This window comes from Mytilus galloprovincialis, chromosome 1 (genome assembly GCF_965363235.1).
Source record: "Mytilus galloprovincialis chromosome 1, xbMytGall1.hap1.1, whole genome shotgun sequence".
In the NCBI taxonomy this organism is placed as follows: Eukaryota; Metazoa; Mollusca; class Bivalvia; order Mytilida; family Mytilidae; genus Mytilus; species Mytilus galloprovincialis.
In genome coordinates this window covers 77,278,356-77,304,423 of record NC_134838.1, presented here as the reverse complement: position 1 = coordinate 77,304,423, position 26,068 = coordinate 77,278,356, and the positions used below count along the sequence as shown (strand labels likewise).

Sequence of the window (26,068 nt, the reverse complement as noted above, 5' to 3'; positions counted from 1 at the left end):
ATGGGCCAGGGTTGGTTTCAACCTGGTTGCTTAAAAGAATTCTGATCTAAAGATGAATGTGGCGATCTGATTTGCCAAAAACACATTTACTTTTAAAATTGGACACATGTAAGTGCCAGTAATAAATCTGAGTAGATACCTCAATTGTTGTGTCACATTGAAGGCTGATAATGATACCCTCATATTTGTTGGAGTCTAGTATATTATTTTGTATATTAAACTCATTGACGGTGCTCAGAAAAATAAAAAAATGTTGAGCAAATAACGACTAAGCTATGTTTAAACATTTTGACAGAGTCTAAGTGTCATAAAAATATAATCAGTGAAGAGAAGGATGGTGACTCTCATACACATTCATAACATGTTTAATAAGACAGTTAGTAGTTGATGACAAATTAGATCTTCGTTCCTTTAAGACTTTAATTCTGATAAATGAGTATTAATGTGAGAAAAACTGATTTTAGAGAGTTTTCTATTTGAATAAATGTCTGTATAGGTTGCACTTTGTAAATACAGCTGTTTCTCAAAACACGCCTCTTTTGGGGAGTAATTGAATATTCATAGAAAATTCATTTTGCTTACATACTGGTTCCCAGTTATGCTCTCTGTGTTCCATATCGCAGAGACAGAACTTGGGAATGTTACCAGTAAATAAACACGTGCATATTGTTTACATTGAAATCTGTGGTAACCTTTCATTCGAGGTAGGGGTAGTTAAGAAAATTAGTGTAAGTTTAAACTCTGAGAAGTTCAGGGCATATAAACGTTGAAAATATGCCGCACAGCCCTATATTTTGACCTTTGAAAAAAATTGTGGTGCATATGAACTTTCAATTCTAGGATAAGATTTTTTTCAAAACTTCATAGTAAAAGTGGTACAGTTTTAGCCGTAGAAGGAGTTCCTATGGGAAATTGCATTGTCAATATTTACAGAAATGCAACCTAAAGAGGTCAACTGACCATTTCAGTCATGTTGACTTATTTGTAAATCTTACTTTGGTGAACATTATTGCTGTTTATAGTTTATCTCTATCTATAATAATATTCAAGATAATAACTAAAAAGAGCAAAATTTCCTTAAAATTACTAATTCAGGGCAAGCAACCCAACAACGGGTTGTCCGATTCATCTGACAATTTCAGGGCAGATAGATCTTGAACTAATACAATAATACCCCCTGTCATATTTGCTCTAAATGCTTTGGTTTTTGAGTTATAAGCCAAAAACTGCATTTTACCCCCTATGTTCTATTTTTAGCCATGGATGGTTGGCCGGGTCACCGGACACATTTTTTAAACTAGATACCCCAATGATGATTGTGGCCAAGTTTGGTTTAATTTGGCCAAGTAGTTTCAGAGGAGAAGATTTTTGTAAAAGTTAACGACGACAACGACGACAGACGACGGACGACGACGGACGACGGACGCCAAGTGATGAGAAAAGCTCACTTGGCCTTTTAGGCCAGGTGAGCTAAAAAGACTCCAACATGAAAATGGGATTAAATGCAAACGAGAAAACTACCGATCTAGTTTATTACAAACCATTTTCCGAAAATAAAATGTGAGACATGAATTATCAGCACCCACATACACTTTGTAACTTCAGGACCTGCGGGGTTAAATATGTTTATGAGCGCTTAGCCCTCCCCTCACCCGGAACAGTGGTGTAGTCGAACGACATAGAAACAAACTGTAAAAAAAAAAATCAGCAGCAATTAGTTAAACAAAAAACAAGCATAACGAGGAACAACAACAATTCAAACTTGATGCGATGGTGAAAAGATATTCAGCTATTTCAATTATTTTCAAACATGATTCTATTATCAAATTGAAATTGTATTTCAGATTCGTTTTCAGCTAGGACTACTTTTAATTTTAATAATTGAGACCAGCATTGTGACAGTATCAGCGCAAAGTAAGTAACAATATGCACTATTACATTTTAAAATGTATCCATCAATCAAAAGAGGAAAAGATACCAGAGTGACAGTCAAACGCATAGATTGAAAATAATCTGACAACGCCATGGGTAAAATAATAAAAAGACAGACAAACAAATAATAGTACAGAAGACACAACATAGAAAACTAAAGACTATGCAACACGAACCCCACCAAACTTGATATGGTGTCTTTCTCGCTTTGTCGGTATAAATGCTCCTTCTTCTATACCTTTTGTGGACTTTTATATGTTAAGGACACAAACTCACGAATAAAATAGTTGTATTGTAATAATTTTCTCAGTGAAAATAACGTCTACTACCCACTCTGCCAACTTCCCGCGTTGACAAAAAATAAGACAGAGATCAGAGCGTAATTATCAAACCGGATACGGAATGACCCATTCGAATTCCGGAAATATACAGAAACCGTATCAACGAAGCTGTCCTAGGACTAAGACATGTCTTGGTATGGTCTTAGGACACGTCTTAGTCCTAAGTCAAGTTAATGAAAATCTCCTAAAATAAGATATGTCCTAAATTTGGTCTTAAAGTTGCAATATTAATTTGAATATGAGAAAAAGTTGACTTCTTTTTTTAACTGATCCTGATTCGAGATATGTAATGAAATCGAGTGGACCTAAGTACAAAACTGGTTTTATGTACTAAAATTGCAGCACGAATATCGCATTTAACAAAGTTTTGTGACTATTTACTTTTGTTTTCGTATTAAATTCATTTATATCTGTTGTCATATTCAATAACGTATGTATTAGTATTACGTTAAAACTTTAACTTTTATTTTGCGTTAATTGTTTCCATATAAGAGTAGATACTAAAATACCATTAAATCTATGACATAGAAAGCTCTACACATTTTTCAACTAGATAAATGTGGTAGGATGGTCCTACTTAGGACCATGGTAGTGAGGACTGTCCTATGGCAGCTTTGTTTTACATCGTAAGACATGTCTCACATGTCTCAGACACGTCCTAAGACCATATCTTAGAACATATCCTAGGATACTTTCATTGACACTTTCATTGACACGGCCCCAGACTTTGAACTAGAAACCTGTATCTAATAACGAAAGTTATGTATACAACACTTCAATCATAATATAGTTTTGAACACAGAATTAAATAAACTAGAATATTTACAGCCGGTGTAGTTATTCGAGCTCACATTCAATATAGAGATAATTATAGTAAGCTAAAATGTGAATAAAATTGTTTGTGTCTGTTTGCAAAACTTGTTTGTTTGTTTTTTATTGTAAAGTTACGTGCTTTAATTCAATAAATATAGTTAGGTATTATACACAATTTTGTATAGTTGATAACAAATTATATTCTAATGATGAAGGTGCAAGTTTCGATGTACTCAACAAACTTGTGAACTCAAAGTTACAAAGGGGTAGTGAAAAAAATATTATACCAGAAATGAGAATTTTAGATGGCTGTAAAAATATATTTACAAAATCTTGACAAGTCTAAGGCAGCTGGTTTAGATGATGTTTGACCCATTATTTTAAGTATGTGTAGCGAATGTCTGTAATACATTAACATTTTAACACAAGCAGCGTTACCACCATCAACTCAGGCCAACTACAAACGGGCATGGAAACAGAAATGAACTTATCAATTCGTCTCCCATTATCTGTGGCTACTATATCATTATTCATTGCATATATGTTTAAAAAATCGTTTGTCCCATCAACGATATCAATATATCTTTCAGCAATAGTATATGTACATAAAATGTTAGCCCTACAAGACAATACTCAATCTTTCTTGGTTGATAAGCTGATAACAGGAACATATGATTTTAAATTAGATTATCTAGAACAGTTGATAGTCGGCTTCCAATAAAAGTTTCAGTACTGAATAAATTACTTCAGAATATTTCAAGTGTGCTAATGAATTCATATGAACGGATATTATTTAAAGCATTTTTTTATTAGCCTTCTTAGTCTTTGCTAGAATAGGATAATTAATTTTGACAAAAAATGTGACAGAAGAGCATGTTTTGCAATTACGGGATCTATCGTTATTTTATGTTGAAAGCAAAGCTACAGAGGTGGAAGTGTGTTTTCGTAAATTTAAACGTATTATTAAAGGCCTATCTAAAATCATCAAATTTCCAAATGGACCCGCAATTGAATCAGCAGTAGGAGGTATAGTAAATTATCCACAAGTTAGACCACGTACAACATTAGACACTCAAGTTTTTTTGTTCTATGACCAGCATCCCTTTACAACATTTACATTTTGATAAAATGTTACACAAATGTTTACAATCATGTGGTTTAGACAACACTAGATATAAAGGCCATAGTTTTAGAATAGGAGCAGCTACATATATGCTGCTGAACGAGGCATGTCTGATTCACAAATTCGCACAATGGGCCTTTGGAAATCAAATGCCTTCCAAAAGTACATACGACCCCATACCAATAAACAGAATGTTATTGATACTTGCTTGGGCTGGTATTAATGCCTTTAACCTTTTAACATGCAACTACATGTTTTGACACATTTATAAACATTGCTGTAAGGCGTCAAATTAACAGAATTTTTTCAATTGAAACAATTTGGAAAGTACTTATCAATAAAAAGTATAATTTGATGTATGCTGGGTTTCTTATTATGTAAAAATTAACTGCTTGGGCCGTTAAGTAATTTTTAAGTTACATTTAACATTTAGTATGCCACACATCTGTTTAATTTGTTTCAAGTTTTTAAACTATAGTGACAATGGTTTTTGTTTTTTATGTATACATTTTAGTTTTCCTTGTTGTTACATCTTTATTTTTATTACATGTATTTTTGGAAGTAAATAGTTTTCACTTTTGGTATGAATGATCCATGCCTCAATATAGCATATTTACAGTGAACTGTAACTTCATATGAAAAATTTCAGTACTGCTTGCTTGAGCCGGTAGTTCTGTTTTTATGGTTGCCAATTTCTTGGCCTAGGTGGTATAGGATAGATGTGATTGCATATTCTCTTTCGTGGTGGCATATGTGACCCCATTCTAGGCCAAGAGTTTGTGTTAATTAATGGTATGTGGCAATTTTATTATTATGTAATTTACCTATGTTAATTAAGAACATTTTTCACTTATCTTTTATATGTTGTAAATAGTTTAAAGTTATGTAATACTTTACGTAATACTTTGTTTCGACAAATTCACATTGAAAAGTAAAAATTAACAATATCATTTCTGTGTTTGTTATACTTTACTTTTATGACGTAATTACTTATACTCTAAAGAGATGGTTTAGTTTAGCGTCTGTTGTGGATTAAAGGAAGAGGCACAAATACACATTATTTATATATAGTGTTAATTTTTAGAAATTGATAGAAAACAAAAACAGGGGGAGGTATAAAATAAATTGTCCAGTTCAAAAGTTCCTATGACCTGTGATACCTTTCCTGAAATTGTCCAGTCAAAATATTTTATAATTATTTGGTTTAACTGGAAACAGTTTAATTAGATATCAATATTTCAGATGAACAAAATGAAATAGAGAATGTAAATTGTGAAAAAAGTTTTGGTTTATATACCGACAAAAACTTAAAATTGGAATGAGCAAATAGATAAAATGACATGTGCATTTAGTAATTTATCTAAAAGAATCAAATAAACTCATCATAGATACCAGGACTAAATTTAGTATAGACTCATCAGTGACACTCGAATCCAAAAAAGTTAAAAAGGCCAAATAAAGTACGAAGTTGAAGAGCAATTACATGTATTACAAAAGATAATAAAATATTTACCTAGTATGCGTATACGTATTATCTATTTTAATACTAATATTCTGCCATTGTTTGATTATTGTTGCGATAACTGCATGGGGAAGGTGATATTTCAAGGAGGTTATATGAGAAGGAGAGTGAACTTCCACACTCTGCTTGATACAAAAATTAGCATCCCCAGGATAGCAGTTCGATCAGAAAAAAATGGTAAATATATAAAGAAACCGACATGTTTATCACCCACTTGACATGGCCCTCTGATGTACCGGGCTGTTACCGCGAGCAGTTTGGGCTATTAGATAAATCGCATATGTCACGTGGTTGTTACAGTGACTGGGTCATTAAAGTTACGTGTATTTTTGGTAATAATGCGTGAGTAGTGTTTATGATATGGAAAAAGATGGGACACGCAATTTCAAAATCAATCGACTGAATCGTCTGTCTACCGTGAAATTTTTTTAAAGAAATGACAAAGTTATGCGGGTTTAAAGGAAAGTTAGGCCGTGTTCACACCAAACGCCGTGTAGAGTAAACATGTTTACAATTAGTTTATAGTGTAGTGTACACTGGTTTCACATTACATTTGTTCACATCTATACACCTTGTTTAGCTACCTGTACATAAGATTTGTTCCCACTTGTAAACTATATGTCATTTAAATGTTCATTACGTAGAACTGAATTCAAAATTTTGGGAAATTTTTTCTAGCGGTAAGGGAACAACCAATTGACTTCAAAAGGGGGCCGGAGGATGGGAATGGAAATATTCCGATCTCCAATTTGATAAAAAAAAAAAAATGGTCATACAGATGATAAAAAAAAAAAATGTTCTGAATCAAGAGTGTCCCCATACATTATAGTGTTAAATATTGAAAAAAAAGTATTTGATAACCAGCATCGAAAAAAAAGGAATAAAAACGTACGCGCGAAAAAAAATCTGACTCAGATAAAAAAAAAAAAAACTCTCCCCCTTTTTTTAAGTTAAGTGGTTGCTACTTTAAGAAAGCCATTTTTGTCGAGCCTGCAACTTTTGTTGCAGAAAGCTCGACATAGGGATAGTGATCCGGCGGCGGCGGCGGCTACGGCGGCTACGGCGGCGGCGTTAGCTAACTTCTTAAAAGGTTTATATTTTAGATGGTGAAAGACCTGGATGCTTCATACTTTGTATATAGATGCCTCATGTTACGAAGTTTCCGTCAGTCACATGTCCAATGTCCTTGACCTCATTTTCATGGTTCAGTGACCACTTGAAAAAAAAGTTCAGAATTTTTGTAATGTTGAATTCTCTCTTATTATAAGTAATAGGATAACTATATTTGGTATGTGCTTACCTTGCAAGGTCCTCATGCCCGTCAGACAGTTTTCACTTGACCTCGACCTCATTTCATGGATCAGTGAACAAGGTTAAGTTTTGGTGGTCAAGTCCATATCTCAGATACTATAAGCAATAGGGCTAGTATATTTGGTGTATGGAAGGACTGGAAGGTGTACATGTCCAACTGGCAGGTGTCATCTGACCTTGACCTCATTTTCATGGTTCAGTGGTTATAGTTAAGTTTTTGTGTTTTAGTCTGTTTTTCTCATACTTTATGCAATAGGTCTACTATATTTGTTGTATGGAATGATTGTAAGGTGTACATGTCTAGCGGGCAGATGTCATCTGACCTTGACCTCATTTTCATGGTTCAGTGGTCAAAGTTAAGTTTTTAAGTTTTGGTCTTTTTATGTAATTTTATATGCCAAAGGTCAGCTATATTTGGTGTATGGAAATATATTATGATCTATATGTCAGTCCCGCAGATTTATTTGACCATGACCTCAATTGCACGGTTCATTGCACAGTGTTAAGTTTTTGTGTTTTGGTCTATTTTTCTTAAACTATAATAAGTAATAGGTCAACTATATTTGTTGTATGGAAGCTTTGTTAGCTGTACATGTCTGCCTGGCATGGTTCATCTGACCTTGACCTCATTTTCATGGTTCATTGGTCTTTGTTTAGCTACTTGGTTAATGTTAAGTTTATGTGACAGTTGTAATAAAGCTTTATACTTAGGACTATCAACATAATATCAATGATTAGTAAAGAAGGCGAGACATTTCAGTGTGTGCACTCTTGTTATAATTTGCAGTAGTTTGAATATTCAAGAGAAGTCTCGATAACGCATTAGAAAACGTTAGCTGCAACAGCGTGCTTACAGCCGAAAAAAAAAAGGATTGAGATATTAGGGATCACTACATTTTTATCTTTTCTGTTCGTTTCAAATGGTATTTCTTCTCCAAGGAGTATTTGGTAAAGGAATAGGGTAGCGTTTTTTATATTTATTTTACGTGTTATTTAATGGATCTGAGATACTAGACAAACATATCATTTACCTCACACTTGTTTTAGTCATGCATTTATTCGTGAATCGTTTTTTTAGTAATGACCAGTGGCGAATATTTCTGTGTACGTCAAGTCAATTCGGGAAGACCTTTTCAAATGAATTAGGCAACAATTATTTACTTCATTTTTTGTGGAGGGGGAGGGGGGCGTGAGCTATTGATTTTTTTCAGGACAAATTTTGGTGACAAGTCGAAATCAATTTTAGCATTATATATAGTGGCAGATGAGGGTGAAACAAACAATTTTTTTTCAGGGCCAAAAACTGGAAACTTTTTTAGTTTCCAAAACAAAATCCATAGCTCACCACCCCCACCCCCTTGCCTTTATGTTTTATACTCAACTATAATAGCCCCCCCCCCCCCCCTCCCCCGAAAATCAATTGGTTGCTGCCTTATGGGTTCGGCAATGATGCTGCTTTGAGTCTTGATTAGGGATTAATAAAGTACGTTAATTTTTTTTAACAAAAAAAATCTGTAAAAATTTAGACAACTTATAATTATCAAAAATATCAATTTTACTCAAAAATAGTTTCCTCCTTAAATATTCACGATAAAACTAATGTCCTAAATGCCTAGTTTTGTGTACACTTAACCTACACAAGGCCTACATTGACTATCGACTGTGTGTAGGTAAAACATGATTTAAACTACATGTAAACATTGAGTTTTATCAATGGGAACGCAATTGTGTTTAGTTTACGTGTGAGTTACACTAACACAACACCAAATTTAGGTCAATGTGAACACGGCCTTAGTGTGCGATTTTTATGCAACACTACATTGATTTAAACACAGATTTTCGCTTCACCTTTCAATTTCTGTTGATGGAGAATTTGCAGATACTTATCATAGAAAATATACGAATATGCAAAGAACTTTAGTTACGGTGACCGGTAACGACCGGAAGGAATATTTGCTATTGAAACATCGAGAAATTTATCGGGAATAATGTAAATTAAAGTGCTTTCTGTTGATATTTACACTGACGGCAATGAGGCAGATATTCGTTTAATTTCTATTGGTAATAAGTTTACTTTTAACATAAAATTTTAATTTTTAATTACTAAATAAAAAATATCACAAAACATCATCTTAACATGTCAATAATTGTATATCCGCTCAGTTAATGACACCTCGGAAGTTTTCGTTCTTACTCGGGTATGTAATTAGGACAAAATCTCCCTTTGGGACAGAGTCGATCTCAACTATTTAACACCCACTTACAGAAAAGTCGGTATTTCATGTGTAATTATCGTCCTTTAAGCCCAAGGCGAAGACGAGGGCTTAAATCTTCATAAAACATGACCAAGTATTGTCTGACCAATTTAGAACATATTCACACTTTTGAGTGACCTTACAAAATGATCCTTTCCATTGTAATATTCAACCCTAAATAAGAGTTCACTTTTTATAATGAACTAAATGTAAAACATAGGTAATCATCATTTCAATGGATGGAATGAAATAGCTCTGACATAGTTTGTCCGAACCAAATGGATAAATTGTTTTTCTTATGCTTCAGGTAAAATTTAATACTTATTTATCTTGAGATTTTTTTTTAAAAGCAACACAATAAATTCCCATTTTTTCTTTTTTTTTCTTTTATAAATATAAAACTCTCCGTATAAATATTTAAATTCAGACCATTCAACATTAAATGCTTACTTTTTATAGATAAATTTACATGTATTATGTTTCTCTGAAAAAATCCTTTGCTGTATATCAGCAGTCTGACTTTGTTTTCTTGAAAGAAAAAAAAAATCCCTCAACATGTCAGGTATATGAAATAAATAAATACTATTTTACTATTATATCCTTAAGTTACCCCAATTATTTTTGTTTATAATTCTATACATGTGTGTGTACCATTAGTTCTTCTTCCGTTAATACCCATATATCAAAACCACATATTATTCTCATAATAATAATAACAAGAAATAGTAAAGTGCAATACCACACGACAGAGCCGATGGCTGGTTTAATTACCATTTAATAATAATATATCTCATGTACATAATATAAACATCTTTATAATGTCCTCGTATAAATATGTAAATAGTTCATTCAGTGAACACACACATGTAAAGCAAAATAATCTCTTAATGCATGATACAAAATCTATGAAAACCGTAGTATTAAAAAATAAACGTGACCGATCGAGTGGACCCTGTCGTGCCGAATGATTTAACCGCCAAATCAGATGAAACACATAACCCAAAAAACGCCACCTATGGGCAGACAATTCAGAAGAAAATAATTTCATACTAATTCATAAATTCAAACGATTGAAATTATATTTCTTCTTCCGTTAATACCCATATATCAAAACCACATATTATTCTCATAATAATAATAACAGGAAATAGTAAAGTGCAATACCACACGACAGAGCCGATGGCCGAAACACAAAGAACGGGAAAATTTTAAAGAAGGTTTTATATCATGCAATTAAAGAATTCAAAATTCAAGCAATAAATCTATAACCCTAAATTTTTGGAGACTTTAAGCAAATCTTCTAACGAGTCCTTAACATAACCATCTTTGGCCGTTTCAGAACGCCATCTACCGTGCCTCTTAAAAAGGAGGTCTGGTAAACCCAAATTAGCACAAACACTAGCACCCCCAGACCTCAAACTGTGCAATCCATATCGCTTTATGTTATGAACAAAAGGCTTGAAAGCCTCAATAAAGAGCTCACGCACCCTTGAATACGACAAAGGGGTATTTTCTTTACGCAAAACATAGGCATCTTTACATTTTGTTAGATTTCGAAAAATAAACTCATCAGAATCACATGAAATATCAGCCCACTGCAAATATAATTCCATGTTTTTAACGGGACACTAATTTGAATGTGTACGCGCGATTAATACTGAATTTCCATCTCTTTATACATCTGTATTACTATGTTGTATTAGAATTGACATATAACACTCTAAAATAACTATATCACTTCTTCTGATATTAAGCATCTCAGAAACTCTTAAAAAACCAGCAAATGCAGTGAAACACGCACAAATTATACGTTGATTATACAAGTTACCAAAAGAAAACATGGCATCATACATTTTATGCAGCAATTCCACCGAAATAGGTTCCTTTTTATTCGTAGGAGTAGCCAAACTGCGTTTCGCACCTTCTAACACATTAATAACTAAAGTCGAATCAGTCGGTGAACATAAAGATCCAATTAGTGAATGTATCCACTTTAAAAAATAAAACGCCTGAACAACTGGACTAGCAGTATTGCTCGACTGTGTCAGAGAAGCTAAATATATAGCTACGTGAAAATCTTTAGCTGGTAGAATATCACAATTTTCAATTCCGTTCAATATAGCCCATTTTTTCCATCGTAAAAAACTTTGATAATACCCTTTTGTTGTAGATGCTGCTCGAGATTCCGAAAGTAATTCTGAAAGTAAATTCACTTTACTAAGTAAAGAGACAGGTAGATTCTGCAATTCTCCAGCGAATGCCTGCAAAAATATATGTGTAATTGAAAGGAAACATTAATAATGAAAATCATTTAAAATCATTACAATCATCTTAATACTACAATCTAAATGTCACTGTAATATTCGCCACTGTCAACAGAAACACACAAGAAATCCATGTTAAATAACATTCTATAAGAAAAGATCAAGAGAGATCTATTATAATACATGCTCACATCAAAATGAGCTAACTGGATGAAAAATCCATCCGTAATGCTAACATGCGAAAAGTTAAATCAACATTGCCAAATATGGCCTTCTTACTCTTACCAGCTATATAAGCATTTTTGTAAGTAGGAAGATCTATAAAATTTATCACCTCAGAAATAAACCCATCACCAAAAGGACAAAGCATTGGCCAAAAACTGGCAGAGGGCCAGTAAGGTAAAATTAAAGTACCAACAGCTTTACACTGCCGCATATAATACACGTGGGATCAAAGAAACAGGTGGAACAAATAACCCGTTGATCCCTCGCCAATCAACCGTGAACGCATCAACACCTGATGAATTCACATTCCAAAATCTGGAATAAAAAACGTGCAATTTAAAATTGTCGTCAGAGGCAAACCAATCAACCTCGTGAGGTCCCCAAAGGGATTCAACTATCTGAAATACAAATTCAGATATAGCCCAATCATCTGAATCAATAATTCTACTTAGATAATCAGCTCTCTCGTTCTCAGTACGTGGGATCCATACCATATCTATATTAACATTGTGTTTAATACATGTGCTAAACATGTCTAAAGCTAACTTTTGCAGAACTGATTTAGTGCTCCCTTTACTAACAATGCTAACAACATTTTGATTGTCAGTAAACCATTTTACATTCTTGCCATTTAAAAAGTTTATAAGCGACAAAAATACATTTTTCACCGCAGTCAACTCCTTCCATGTAGAACTAGTAGAAACTTCAGATTCTAACCACGTACCATGAGCAATATTATATGGGTTTTCCAAGATATAACCACCGTAACCCGTATTACTTGCATCACTATATACAATAGTCTGCCAAGATACATCAGTCTTAAAAGGTTTAACATTGGCTTCATGTAAATTAAACCTCCAAAAATTAATTTGATCAATACTGTCTACAGATAAATGTATATAACTGTTCCATGAATGAACACTATTAATGTCAATAGACACATGTTTAGTCATTAAATATACTATATTGCCTATAACGGGAGACGTAGATATAATCTGTCCTACCAAGGAAGCTACCTTCCTTACAAATACTTTACCACTTTTGGATAAACACAAATCAATATCTGAAATGGTACTCATAATCTTATCAATACGATTGTCAGGGATAGTAAAAATGCCTTTATCTGTATCAATATGAGTGCCTAAAAAAGTTAGATTTTTAGTAGGTGTCCACATAGACTTTTCGGCTTTCGGTACAAAACCGCTACTAATTATGTCTTTTTTAACCTGTATATATAGACATTTGAGTACACAATTCCTTATCATCATGTACACCAAGCCCATCGTCCAAGTACATAATAACCTGCTTGCCTTCTCCTCTCCACTTTTAATAAGTGGTCTAGTTAGTTTGGTAAATATGTAACAAGCCGTACTGAGACCAAACGGTAATACCAGAAATTTGAAATATTTTTTAACACCGTTTAATTCCCATGCAAAACCTAGATATTTAGTGTGAGGCGGGAAGATATCGACGTGATGATATGCAGAATGAACATCATACTTAAAAATATATGAATGTGCATTAATATAATGTTTTGCAATACGCATATCTTCAAATTTTACACTCTGCTTCCATAAATGTCTGTTAATTTCTCTCAAATCTAAAATTAACCGTTTTTTGTTGTTTGACTGAACAGCAACAGTTAAAGGATTCACAACAAATGGAATATCTAATGTCTCCACAATTAAACCTCTAGCTAATAAATCGTTAATAGCCGATTTTACAAAATCTGCATTATTCAAAGCTGATAAATTATTAGATAAACAAGTCGATATAGGATTGGAATAGAAAGGTAAAATATAACCATGTCTAATAGTATCTATGATAAATTTAGGAGCACCAATATCTATCCAAAATTGAATGTTTTTTCTAAGTCTACCTTTCACAATTATATCAGATTGACCTAGTTCGTATTCAAAATAATTATTGGTCAAATTGCCATCAATATGATTATCTACTAAATTGTCATGTGAAAGTTCAAGATAATTAAAATACTCATCTTTTAAAAATTCACTGGGGCCTGGTTTGGGTTGCTGGTTTACTGCTGTTGACATATGGACAGCTGGACCTGTAGTGTGCGTAGGACCCACAAGAGTAGCATTGTCCCCTCTGCATCTTTCCAGCGTTGAAACCTTGCTGAAGGGGAATTCCATTGAACCAAGGTTGCTGAGGCCCACGAAAGGGCTGCGGAACGAAGTTGGGAGCCTGTCCTAATAGAGACTGGTTACTGGCCTTAGTTTTGGAACCATTACCTCTAACCTGCTTGGACTTCCCTTTCTTCTTGCGGACAGCTCTATTGTCAGCTCGGATAATCTTTGCTTCATCCTCGGAGTCAGATGCAATAGGATTAGCATCATATTGCCTAGCGGTATCCCAACCTCCCTCGGAAGTGTCAGCAATTTTGATAAGCTTGTTACGATGCTTGATTTTATCTACGGTAGCTGATAACAAATCTCGTGCGTAATCTACCTTCCCATTGTCTATAGCCCACAAAGTCTGAACAAGATCCTCGAGATTTTCAGTATTGAAGTCAAATTGAATCTTATTACCTTCGTATTTCCATTTATAGGAAGCGTCTGTTTTAAGTTTCTTGACCTGGGATTTCATTAACTGATTGGCCCCCTGCAACTCTTCTCTTAATCCACCAATTTTCTCCGTAACTTTGGCGTCAATAATTGCCTCGATATCTTTACTCTGTTGGTTTACAGCTGTTAAGACAGTTCTCAACGAAATATCTGACTCGCCTTCACTATCCATGATTAAATTCGAATGTACTTAAATCGACAAAACACAACTAGAACAATAAACGTGACCGATCGAGTGGACCCTGTCGTGCCGAATGATTTAACCGCCAAATCAGATGAAACATATAACCCCAAAACGCCACCTATGGGCAGACAATTCAGAAGAAAATAATTGCATACTAATTCATAAATTCAAACGATTGAAATTATATAAATGTTTTGTTTTAATTTTTGCTATTTCACCTTTAATCATTAGACTTTTTTCCAAGGAAAATGCCTATGGGAATTGTACAATTTGTTAGTGCAGTTATTAAGAGTTCACTTTCATAATTAACTGACAATGAAGAGTCATTCATGTATAGCATTTCATAGTGCATGGAAAACCATGTACTATGAAAATTAGAGGGGGGAAAACTGACTTTTCATTGGACGAGACGGGGTGAGTATGTTCTAAGGTGATATCAAAGAAATCTGCTAGGGTTATAGTAGAAGCTGACATAATGACATCATCCAGTTTATTGTTTTATAGTTAAAACTAGTAAAGTGTGGAAAACACACCCATTACCAAAAGGAAATACTTGTATTTAATCATTAAATGAACTGTTTAACAGACAAATTTCATTTTACCAGTAATCAAAATTATAATTTACGTGTTGTTGGGGGTTTTTTTTAGACCAGAAAGGATCTTAAATTAATCAGAAGTTCGTTTTTAGACCGTAAGTGACTTTTTATTAGCAAAAGTAGCCAATCTTATTTCAGAAAAGTGCGAAGAAACAAATCATTTTAAATGATATTTCAATTGATTGGACGCAAATGAGTAACTTTGAGTTAAACGTAAACAGATTCTATCTATAGAAACCCACAATTTCGGAAAGACTACCATTTTTCTCCAAACAATTTATAAATGATTCTACCATTTTTTGCCAGTAAATCTTGTACCACAGGGATTAGCGATACAAAGAACAACTTATCTTGATCGTAACGCAAATCTTGCAATAGAAGGACCTGCAAATAATGAATGGACCGACGGATGTTCTGCCACAGCTGCAGGACAAGTATACGCATGGTGGGGCCTTCAACTTCCAGCAGTTGCCCATATGACAAACATTCTGATTTATTACCGCAAAGAAAGTAAGTTATAAAGTTAACATAACATAGTATATTGATGTAAAGGACAGTGGTGTATCTATGGATAGGGGTCCAGGGGTTGGAAATCACCTTTTTTGACGATCAATGCTTTTTTTTTTCGAAGGCGGACATATATTTGGATCAGACTGCGAATCATACACGTTCATGTTTCAAGTATTTTTTTTTTTATTTGAACATTTACATGTATATACATGTATATGAATATATAGTTTATATTTATTTTAACACTTAAGTATTTCATATGTTCATACTAGAATTGTACTGGAATAATAAAGAAAGAGAGTTATTTTGTTCTCAAATTAGTTCACGAAAGGTTCATTTTAAAAGATGTGGTATAATGGTCAGTAAAAATATAAACTATCCATCAGAGATCAAATGACGTACATGTAGATGTTAGCAAATATATATCACGGTACGGCCTCATCTTATTTTTATTGCATTGTATTTCCAGCTTCTTATCGCATGGATGAGTTTCGGTTGTATCTTGAAAATGGAACTGCAGACCAAAGTAGCCTTAGCGGTCTGTGCTACACAGACCAAGGAATACCTGGGTATCCTGCCATTACTCAAAACATAACGTGTAACATGCTGGCAAAAAATATGTATTTTGTCAACAGAAGAACCACAGCAGTGTGCTACGTAGAGTTGTGTTACGTAGAAATTTATGGTAATGTATTCAAATGTTAAAAAAAACCACAATTACAATGTATTTATGTAAGCGACAATGGTTTAAAATCGAGATGGAATACCTAGGAGAAAAAATCTCTAAAATGTTTATTATGCAAAATTTTATGAGACTTGTTTTAGTAGAGGTAACTTAATGATTCATTTAAAAATTGAGGTAGGACTGTTTGACTTATAAATCTAATCAGTGTTAAATAGAAAACGGAAATTTGATTGTCGATTCAAAATTTAAGGACATAAACTTTTAAATTAGTATTTCGACAGTTCGATGATTAATTATTAATCGGATGTTGAAATATCAGATGAACTATAAACGTTAAAGTATTTCTTTTAGCAACCTACAGTTTATGAATCCAGTGTTATATTACAACGATCGTTCAATATTTCTATGAAAGTAAAGAAAAACACATTAATATAATCAGCTGTTTAAAAGAATAAAAAATATATTCTGGTTAACAAGTCGAAAATGTACTATTATATTATTTATTTATGTATTTCTACCTCTACTTCTACTTCTACTATATAATGACCGCCTTCAACACATTGAAGTTTACGTCACTTGTACTGCGCATGGCTTTGTGAAGATATATATACAGTGAAATATAACAAATTTGTGATAGTAAACAAAAAACGAAACAAAAAATTTTACTTAGTGGTAGTGCATATTTTTAATTTATTATTTTTAAATATTAAGATAAAACTATTTACACATGATTAATTTACGGGCTGTAGGTGTAGTTTGAGACGGCTACTTTGAACGACTCTATAGAGTCGCTCATCACAATACTCGGGGGAAGGCTGTTCCAGATTTTAATTGTGCGTGGGAAAAATGATTGTTGTCTTATTTGTGTTCGGCGGGATGGAATTTGGTATGAGAGTGTGTGCATGTTCCTGGACTGTCTGAGCGGTTGAATTAATCTGTCTGTTTTTGTGATAGCAATGAGGTGATATGAAATTTTATAGAACATGACCAGGCGTGCATCGGTTCTTCTGTGTGCCAGGTCTCTCCATTTTAAATGATCTAGCATGTCACTAACGCTTGAGGTGTTTCTGTGTCGGTTAGTGACATATCTAGCAGCCCTTCTTTGTACTTTTTCTATCTTGTTAATATCCTCAGTAAAGTAAGGGTCCCAAACTGAACAGGCATATTCTAGCGATGGTCTGACTAAAGATTTATATGCCTGTTCCTTTACTGAGGTGGAACTGATGTTAAGATTCCTTCGAAGAAAACCTAGTGTGCTGTTGGCTTTATTACAGGTGTTGTTTATGCGACTGTGCCATTTCAAGTCTGATTGAATTGTCACACCTAGGTATTTTGCCTTATCGACATGTTCAAGAATGTGGCCATGTAAAGTGTAATTATATTTGAATGGATTTTTATTTCGGCTGATGGACATGACATTACACTTGTCAGGATGGAAAGCCATTTTCCATGTATTTTCCCAAGTGCTTAGTGTGTTGAGGTCTTTTTGAAGGGTTTCGCAATCACTGTTTGATTTTATTACCAGATATGCAATAATGTCGTCTGCAAATAGGCGTATGGTGGAATTTAGCCCAACTGGTATGTCGTTTATGTAAAATAAAAACAGACTTGGGCCCAAAACAGATCCTTGAGGCACTCCGGACTTTACAGGGACATAGCCTGAAGTCTCACCCTCTAAGATAACTGCTTGGGTACGACATGATAAGAAGCCCTGTATCCATGCATTTGTTTTCCCCTGTATCCCATAGTAATTTAATTTGTGTGTTAACAAGTTATGACTGACTTTATCAAAAGCTTTGGAGAAATCCATTATAAGTACATCTGTTTGTTTTGAGTTTTCCATATTTTTAGTGACATCATCTACAAATTCCAAAAGTTGAGTTTCACAAGATCTGTTTTTTCGAAAGCCGTGTTGTAGGGGATACAGGATGTTATGTTTGTCTGCGTGTGTCATGATTGCGCTAACTACAACATGTTCCATAAGTTTACAACATATGCATGTCAACGAAATAGGTCTATAATTCTCTGGATTATATTTGGAACCTTTCTTGTAAATGGGTGAAACATGTGCAGTACGCCAGTCAGTAGGGACTTCGCCAGTGTCTAATGATTTTTGATAAGTTAGACATAGTATTAACTTAACTTAAGGAGACGTGGCTTAAGTTTGTCTGGTCCACTTGCCTTGGATGGGTTTAAATTTAGAAGAAGTTTTGAGATACCTTGGATGGTGATATTTATGTCGGGCATGGTAGGGTAAGCTGTTTTCTGTTGCATGTATTGATTGCTTTCAAATTCAGTAGCAGTGATTTTATTTGGTTCTGAGAAAACTGATTGAAACTGCCTGTTGAGTGCATCAGATTTTTGTTTGGTGTCAGTTATAAGTTTCCCATTCTGCTTAAGTGATGTTATTCCACTGTCAGTTTTTTTTTACTTTTAATAAAAGACCAAAATTTTTTCATGTTGAAAAATTTGTTTTCATCTGGTTTTGGTGTTACAATATTTTCAATGTATTGCCAGTATGATTGTCTGAGTTGTTTTTGTACCTGATGTTTAATTTGCTTATACTTGTTTCTCATGTTGTCATTTCCAGACTTTTTCATCTTTTTATAAAGTCTGTCTCTCTTTTTCATTAATTTTCTTGTTTCAAATGTTACCCATGGGGTTTTATTTTTTGTAGTTAGCTTTTTGTGTGGAATATGCTCACTGACTAGTTCATTGAGTTTTGTTTTGAATTCTAGCCACAGTTCATCAACAGTATGTGTATCAACCTTTTCCTGTATGGTATGTTGTAAGTTGATTACTTCTTTTTTCATTGTTTCCCAGTTTGCCTTGTTGTTAATCGGCACATTTCTTGGTGTCTGTTTTAGCTTAGATGGTGTTAAATTAAATTCTATAAAGACAATGTCATGATCTGAGATTCCCGGCATGATTTCAATTCGTAGGACCTGGTTTGGTAAATTTGTGATCATGAGATCTAGTATATTGTCCTTTCTTGTTGGATTTTCAATTAATTGTACCAAGCCCGTGTCATCCAAAGTATTTCCAAAATCATAATGTATATTTTGGTGGGTTGATTTTGGTTTAAGTATTTTGTTTTTCCAATCCCACCCTGGGAGATTAAAATCTCCTCCAATTAATATAGCTGCATTTTTTATTTGAGTAGCTCTCCTAACTGATGTGTCAAACCACTTCATGCTTTGATCATCAGATGTTTTTGGGTTGTAAAAGGATGATATATAAAGTGATCTGCTACCCTTAATTTCAATTTTGGCCCATACCATTTCACATTTATCGTCAGGTGTAAGGTTTTCAACTTCATCACTTATAAATTCTGATTTTATTGCAATGAGTACACCGCCACCCTGCTTGTTTTTTCTGTCTTTTCTGTATAGTGTGTACTCTTCAGGAAAGATTTCAATGTCTTTTATTGTAGAGTCGAGCCAAGTTTCTGTTCCGATTACAATATCCGGTTTAGTGCTATCAATTATATTTTGAATAAGGTGTTGTTTACGTTTGATAGACTGAAAATTGATGTTAAATATTCGCAAGGGTTTTTTACAATTTGTTTTTGTTTTATTTGTACGTATTGGTGTAGACTGGTGATATGGTTTAAATGAGTTTGTTGGTGTTTTCATGCCACAGTCATCATTTGAATAATGATATAAACTTTCAAATGGATTAGATGAACTTGCACCATGTAAGTCAAAAGGACATGTGCTATAGTTTGGATTTTCGCAAATAAAACAATTCCAACTTATCATGCTATCATTTAGTAGATCATATGTATTACTGTGTATGTTCTGACAATCAATATGATACCATTGATCGCAAGTTTCACAAACGATACCTCTGTGTTCCCAAGTCACAACATCATCACATGTGCCACACATGTATATTGTGCTGTCATTGCTTGGGCCAGGGTTGCTTTCAATGTCATTTGATTGTGTTATAATGAGTAGTATAAAAAACAACAGTAATTTGCTTGGTTTTAGTTGGTCACTGGGGTGTTTCTTTGACAATAATTTTTGTATGACATATAGGGGTATACATTTGGTGGTATAGTACTCATGGTATTGCCATGTTATCCTTTCATTATATTCTGATGAAAAAGGGTATGATTTAAGACTAACCCTTGTTCCAATGACTTCATGACTTAAGAATTCACTTCTATCTACATGTAAGATGAATGATGACAATGCGAAAGGTTGACATGTACTAAGAGTGATATCTGAGCTAGCCACATGTTCATCATACTCAATTTTAGAATAAATTTCGTGATATGTGATCTGAAACAGTAAAACAAATATGAACAGAGAGAGCGAGTGAGAGTGAATACTACACTGCCGATGAAACATGTTGAAAAGTGACTTACTAGCGTAGTGGTTGGACAGGACCTATGAGGACACACAATAATATGATACAAGTATTAGCTATAGATGAGGTTATCTTCGTACCCAGTTGCTTCCCTGGGTCACAATATGTACACAAATGAGCAATGTTAGTAATGATGAAACATATATGGCCTTTTACTGAGAGTGCTTTGTTTACACCGGAAGTCACCTTTCAGCTGATTGAATCATGTGATCTAACTGGCGGGATATTTGTTTATCAGATTGACTGATTTCAAAAATCTATTCTGTAAGTACTTTGGTCTACTTATGAGTTGCAATGTGTAGTGTAACTCTGAAAAATATGTTGTGTGCAAAAAATACACGAATTTGGTCTGTTTTAAACTTGTTTCCAGAAAAAAATTTGGAGAGCCAAAGTCAACAACGTCTTCCTTCACGCACATGCGCAGAACCTTTGTCCTGTGTGTTTTTGCATTTATTTGTACTGTATTCCTGTCAACTAATTCATTTTTCATATTATCACATTTAATTTCTATTTCGAAGAGACAAAACAAGAAAAGATTAATACCTTTTTCAGGATAAATATGGGGCTCAATTTTTACTTGTAATGTTTAGAAAAAAACGTATTTAGTATAAGGTTAAATCGGGCAGTTAGTTTCCCGTCTTAATTAATTTCACATTAATTTACCGTACGGTATTGGGTAAGCTCATTGTTGATGATTGTTCGATGAAATTTAGTTGTTAAAATTCTCGGTCTTTTGTCTCTGTTTTTTTTGTCTTGTTTAACATCATAACAGTTACGATACATCTGTTTTGTAAATTATAAAAATATATAACAAATACTGTAATTATATCAGAACTTATATTGATTATAAAAAAGAAGATGTGGTATGATTGCCAATTAGGAAAGCAACTGTCCACATTAGACCAAAATGACACAGATATCAACAACTATAGGTCACCGTACGGCCTTCAATAATGAGCAAAGCCCTTACCGCATAGTCAGCTATAAAAGGCCCCGGAATATTGTATGTTATACTATTAGGAAAAACTATAGAAATATTGCAATTAAAACTACTTAATTTGCTATACTTGTTTCAGCATGCGATGAATCAAAGGGTATTAGTTCTGGGGTGGTGTTCTCGAAAGTATCCTAAGATTCGTTCTAAGTCATAGATAAGACCAATTTTAGGATGGACTTAGGATCAATTTAGGACACTCTTAAGTTGTGTCTCGAAGCTATCTCAGACATATCTTATGTTAGGACGTCATAAACATATCCTAAGTCGAAATTTTAAATCGTCAAATTTATTTTTTTATAAAACATTTAATAATGACTAAACCAATTAATAAAATTGTTTAGGAATTTTATAATTACAATTAAAGAATTAAATCCATGATTTTAAATGTAATACTAAAATTTTACCAAAAAGGATTGTAATTTAAACTGGAAAACAACTTGTTTTGAAATGAGAATTGAATTGGTAGTGTAATCGTAAAAACGAAGTTCAAAGTTTAAAATCATGCATTATTTCTTTATATACGAGTCAAAACCGATGGTGCGTTTCATTTCATGTTAATCTTCAGGTAAAAAAGTGAACAAAAAGCGAAATCCAAACTTTATTATGTTAGGATGAAGATAGGATGATCCTAAGACACCTAATTAGGTGTCCTAAAGTTAGGACGAAAACTGAGATATATTGTAAATTAAGAAAGCTTCGAGAACACGACTTAGGATAAATACCTGTCATAAGATGGACTTAGGACACGTCCTAGTCCTAAGATAGCTTCGAGAACACCACCCCAGGTCACTTTGTAATCGTACCTTGAATAGCGTATCCTGATGATATCGCAAAAAATGCCGTACATGAATAAACCAGAAAAATGATGTCGACGATATAGAACAGATGATCTAGGAATTTATTTCATTCTACTTGATAAAGTTTTTTAAAAATGTGTCCAGACTTTGTTGTTGACTTCAAATCTTATGTTATAACATGTATAACATTGGACTCTGATTTGAGTTCCGAAGATACGTCGATTTGAAACTGGACCTTGAGTTAATAAATAAAAATATCACAATTTTACTTAAGAAAAATAACACCACAAATTATATATTTTTAGGATGCTGGAAAGGTACATGTGGAAGAAATTGTTCTGAATTATGTCCACCGAATTGCATTAATCAAAACTGTTATCCTGAAACTGGATTATGTGTTTGGGGATGTGATGCACAGAATTGTTTAAATAATCAATGTGATAATAAAACAGGTGTTTGTACTGATGGATGTGAAATTGGCCAAACCGGACAGTATTGTAACAAGCGTAGGTATTTTATAATAATGTGAGTAAAGATATAGAACATTTTTCTCTCACCATTACGCATCTTAATACAAGAAGATAAATTTGCGTATATTCAAAGGTATGTAAGAACACGGGTGTCATTCGGTTTATCGAGAGAAATGATCGTGAAAGAATATCTAACGGCGGTCAAGTATTGAGAGACGATCGTGAAAGTTCTGGTAACGGATCGTGAAAGACATTTGATGTACATTCTAGTTCAGAATCTTTGAAAAAATCGCTTAATTGTCAAAACGCGGAACAAATCCGAACAAAAAAATATATCTGTCAAAATGGTTTAACTTCCTCAACATAACTGTGAAAGAAGATAAAGAAAATATGAAGTACTTTTTGAAAAACCCAAAGGCGCAATGCGTGTCTATGAAATCAATTACAAATAACACGCTTTTTGTACCTATAATGGTCATATTTCAGAATATCATGATATATTTGAAATTTAATCTTTGGTGTATCTGATAGTACAGTAAAATTAAGTGTGTTCTTCCATTAAAAGCGTTAATTTGTTTATGAAAACCTTGAATTTGTTGAATTTCTATCAAACTTGATCGTGAAAGATCAGGCAACGTATTATTTCGATCGTGAAAGAAAATGCGTGACCAGACTTAATACTAGTAATCAGAAATCAGTATTTCTGTTACCATTTGATAAATCTGCAAGTGGTTGAAGCCTGTAACTATTTTGATAATGATGAACATTAAAGCTATTATCTTTTTTTCTATTCAACACTTTACCTCGAAAGTTAAAAAACAACAAACTAATAACGTGTCTAAATAGGTGTGAAAGATTCAGCTTTGTGAATCGGTCTAGTGCACTTCAGGCAGACCGACACTAGTTAGCCAATAATATGGATATGCAACGTTTTAACCAAAATGTTATCCATCAAGCGAAACATCATAGCAAAAACAGCACATTTCATGTGTTATTTTGGAATGAACGATAACCAACATTTTGTGCAACAGAACTTTTGAAGTTCTATAAACAACGCAGATAAGGATTGATTTAACTATATAGTACATACTATAGAATACCAAAGCGCAATGTCTTGTTTGCTTTACTTATGATAGTATATTTGTTGGACGTCTATAATATCAAGGGGTTTACTAGAAGTGTCAAATGCGCTTAAGATTGTCATTGTTTCATAAAAAAGGTCAAGGTCAGATGAAGCATGCCATACAGATCTCTACAAATATCCCGTACACCAAATAAATGTGTTCCGATCCTTACATTGCCTTAGAAACTGACAAATGTAAAAGTTATGCTTGGCCAATTAATTCGGAACATAAGGTCAAAAGTATAATTATGAATCCTGACCGACAGCCAGACATAGACATCTTACTATCATTTAATAAATCAAACACAATTGAAGTCATCATGGTCATATAATAAACATGCAGACAGACATGTACACCATACACGAAACACCTGGTCGCTAAGCATACAGGTATATATTGAAAAGGCCAAACAACATAAAACAAACATTGCCGAATGACGCATGATAATGAGTTGAATGTTAGTTGAAACCTTGCACAAGTCGAATATATACACCTTACAATCATAACAACAGACAGTTATCCTAAAGCTTAACTAATCCTCGATACGGACTTGACAACTAAAATGAATCTTCATCCATGAAATGAGGCAAATTCAGGGTCAGGTGAATCCTGTCTGGCGGTAGATTCAGATCTGTGTTAAAAGTCTCAATATGAATATGGCTGGGAACGGCAAAATTGATGAGAGCGTTGTCGGGATCATAAAATCCTTTGCTTGTATGACATGATTGGCCAGTGTTTTTATATCTAGTCATAAACCTTTGAAAACGTCAATGAAATAGAACTTTACCAATGTACCAGAACTGCTTGGTTTCTTTAAACGGATACCGCATTAATATTGTTGTGGGTGTACTCCAAAACCTTAAAATGTCACAAAACAATAAAAAGCAAATATTTGAAAAGTCGACTTTCTTATTTGCTATTAGAGTGAACAACATTAAAAGATACTGTAGGAATCCAAACCTTGCTATTTCTTTGATAACAATTGGTAATAACTTAACTATCTCATTCATTTCCATATCATTTTCACAATATTCGTGTGTTGCTTCTGTAACGTTATCTGCATCTTCAACCTCTTCCACTGGCTCACCTTCACTGGATTGTTTTTTTCGGCGTTTTGTCACCCATTGTCTTTTCTTATTGCCGTAGTTGTTATTTCTTTTTCTTTTCATTTTCTGAAAATATCAATATTTTGAAATGCTTAAACCTATCGAGGATGTTGACCTATCTATTCTTTCTCAATACCAATAACAAATACCAATTATCATATAATGGAAGAATAATTTGAACGTCTACGTAGCATCAGATCTTTCACGATCCTATTCACGATCTTCAAAAATGCGGTACGTGATCTTTCACGATCCAAAAAATCAATTTTGTGTAAATAGTTCTTTATTTACCAATTTTTAGATTATATTTATACAAAATAACTATGAAAACCGTTTAATTAATTCAAATACAATGCCCTTATTCTGATAAACGTAGTTTATCTAGTCGAATTTTGTGAAAAAATCGTGTTTGTTTACATTTTTTATGTCATTGAAATGTCGAGAAGCAATCTGCCTTTTGTCGTTTTGTAATAACTATGTACTTTTGATACTGGATATTCTGACGTAATGATCATAATGTTGAACCATTTTGACAGACAATTTTATTTTGTTGTAAATGTGTCTGTGTAATCAAATAAATTAGAATATTTACTGACCTTTCATATGTCTTCTCGATTAAATGTCTTTCACGATCCGTTACCAGAACTTTCACGATTGTCTCTCAATACTTGACCGCCGTTAGATATTCTTTCACGATCATTTCTCTCGATAAACCGAATGACACCCGTGAAGAATGTTCTGTACAATTTCCGAACTATAACTTTATTTTCATTTTGTAATTGCTTACTGAATAGTTGCTTCAAAGTATGAAGTGTTCTAGAATTTTATGTTGTAGTATTTGATCCGAGATCTTA

At 33.5% G+C, this 26,068-nt stretch overlaps 1 protein-coding gene and 2 pseudogenes across 1 annotated transcript in view; 2 read left to right on the top strand and 1 right to left on the bottom strand.

Moving 5' to 3' along the window:
- The window catches only part of LOC143045433 (uncharacterized), a 35,365-nt gene that overhangs the window by 6,758 nt on the left and 2,539 nt on the right, over window positions 1–26,068 (top strand). Inside the window, exons 2-5 of the mRNA XM_076218341.1 lie at window positions 1,845–1,914; window positions 15,458–15,661; window positions 16,131–16,346; window positions 22,820–23,020. Of these exons, the coding sequence (XP_076074456.1) occupies window positions 1,845–1,914; window positions 15,458–15,661; window positions 16,131–16,346; window positions 22,820–23,020 (691 nt within the window). The remainder of the gene's footprint in view (window positions 1–1,844; window positions 1,915–15,457; window positions 15,662–16,130; window positions 16,347–22,819; window positions 23,021–26,068) is intronic.
- On the top strand, window positions 3,556–4,432 carry LOC143060214 (uncharacterized; annotated as a pseudogene).
- LOC143085002 (uncharacterized) lies at window positions 9,970–11,656 on the bottom strand (annotated as a pseudogene).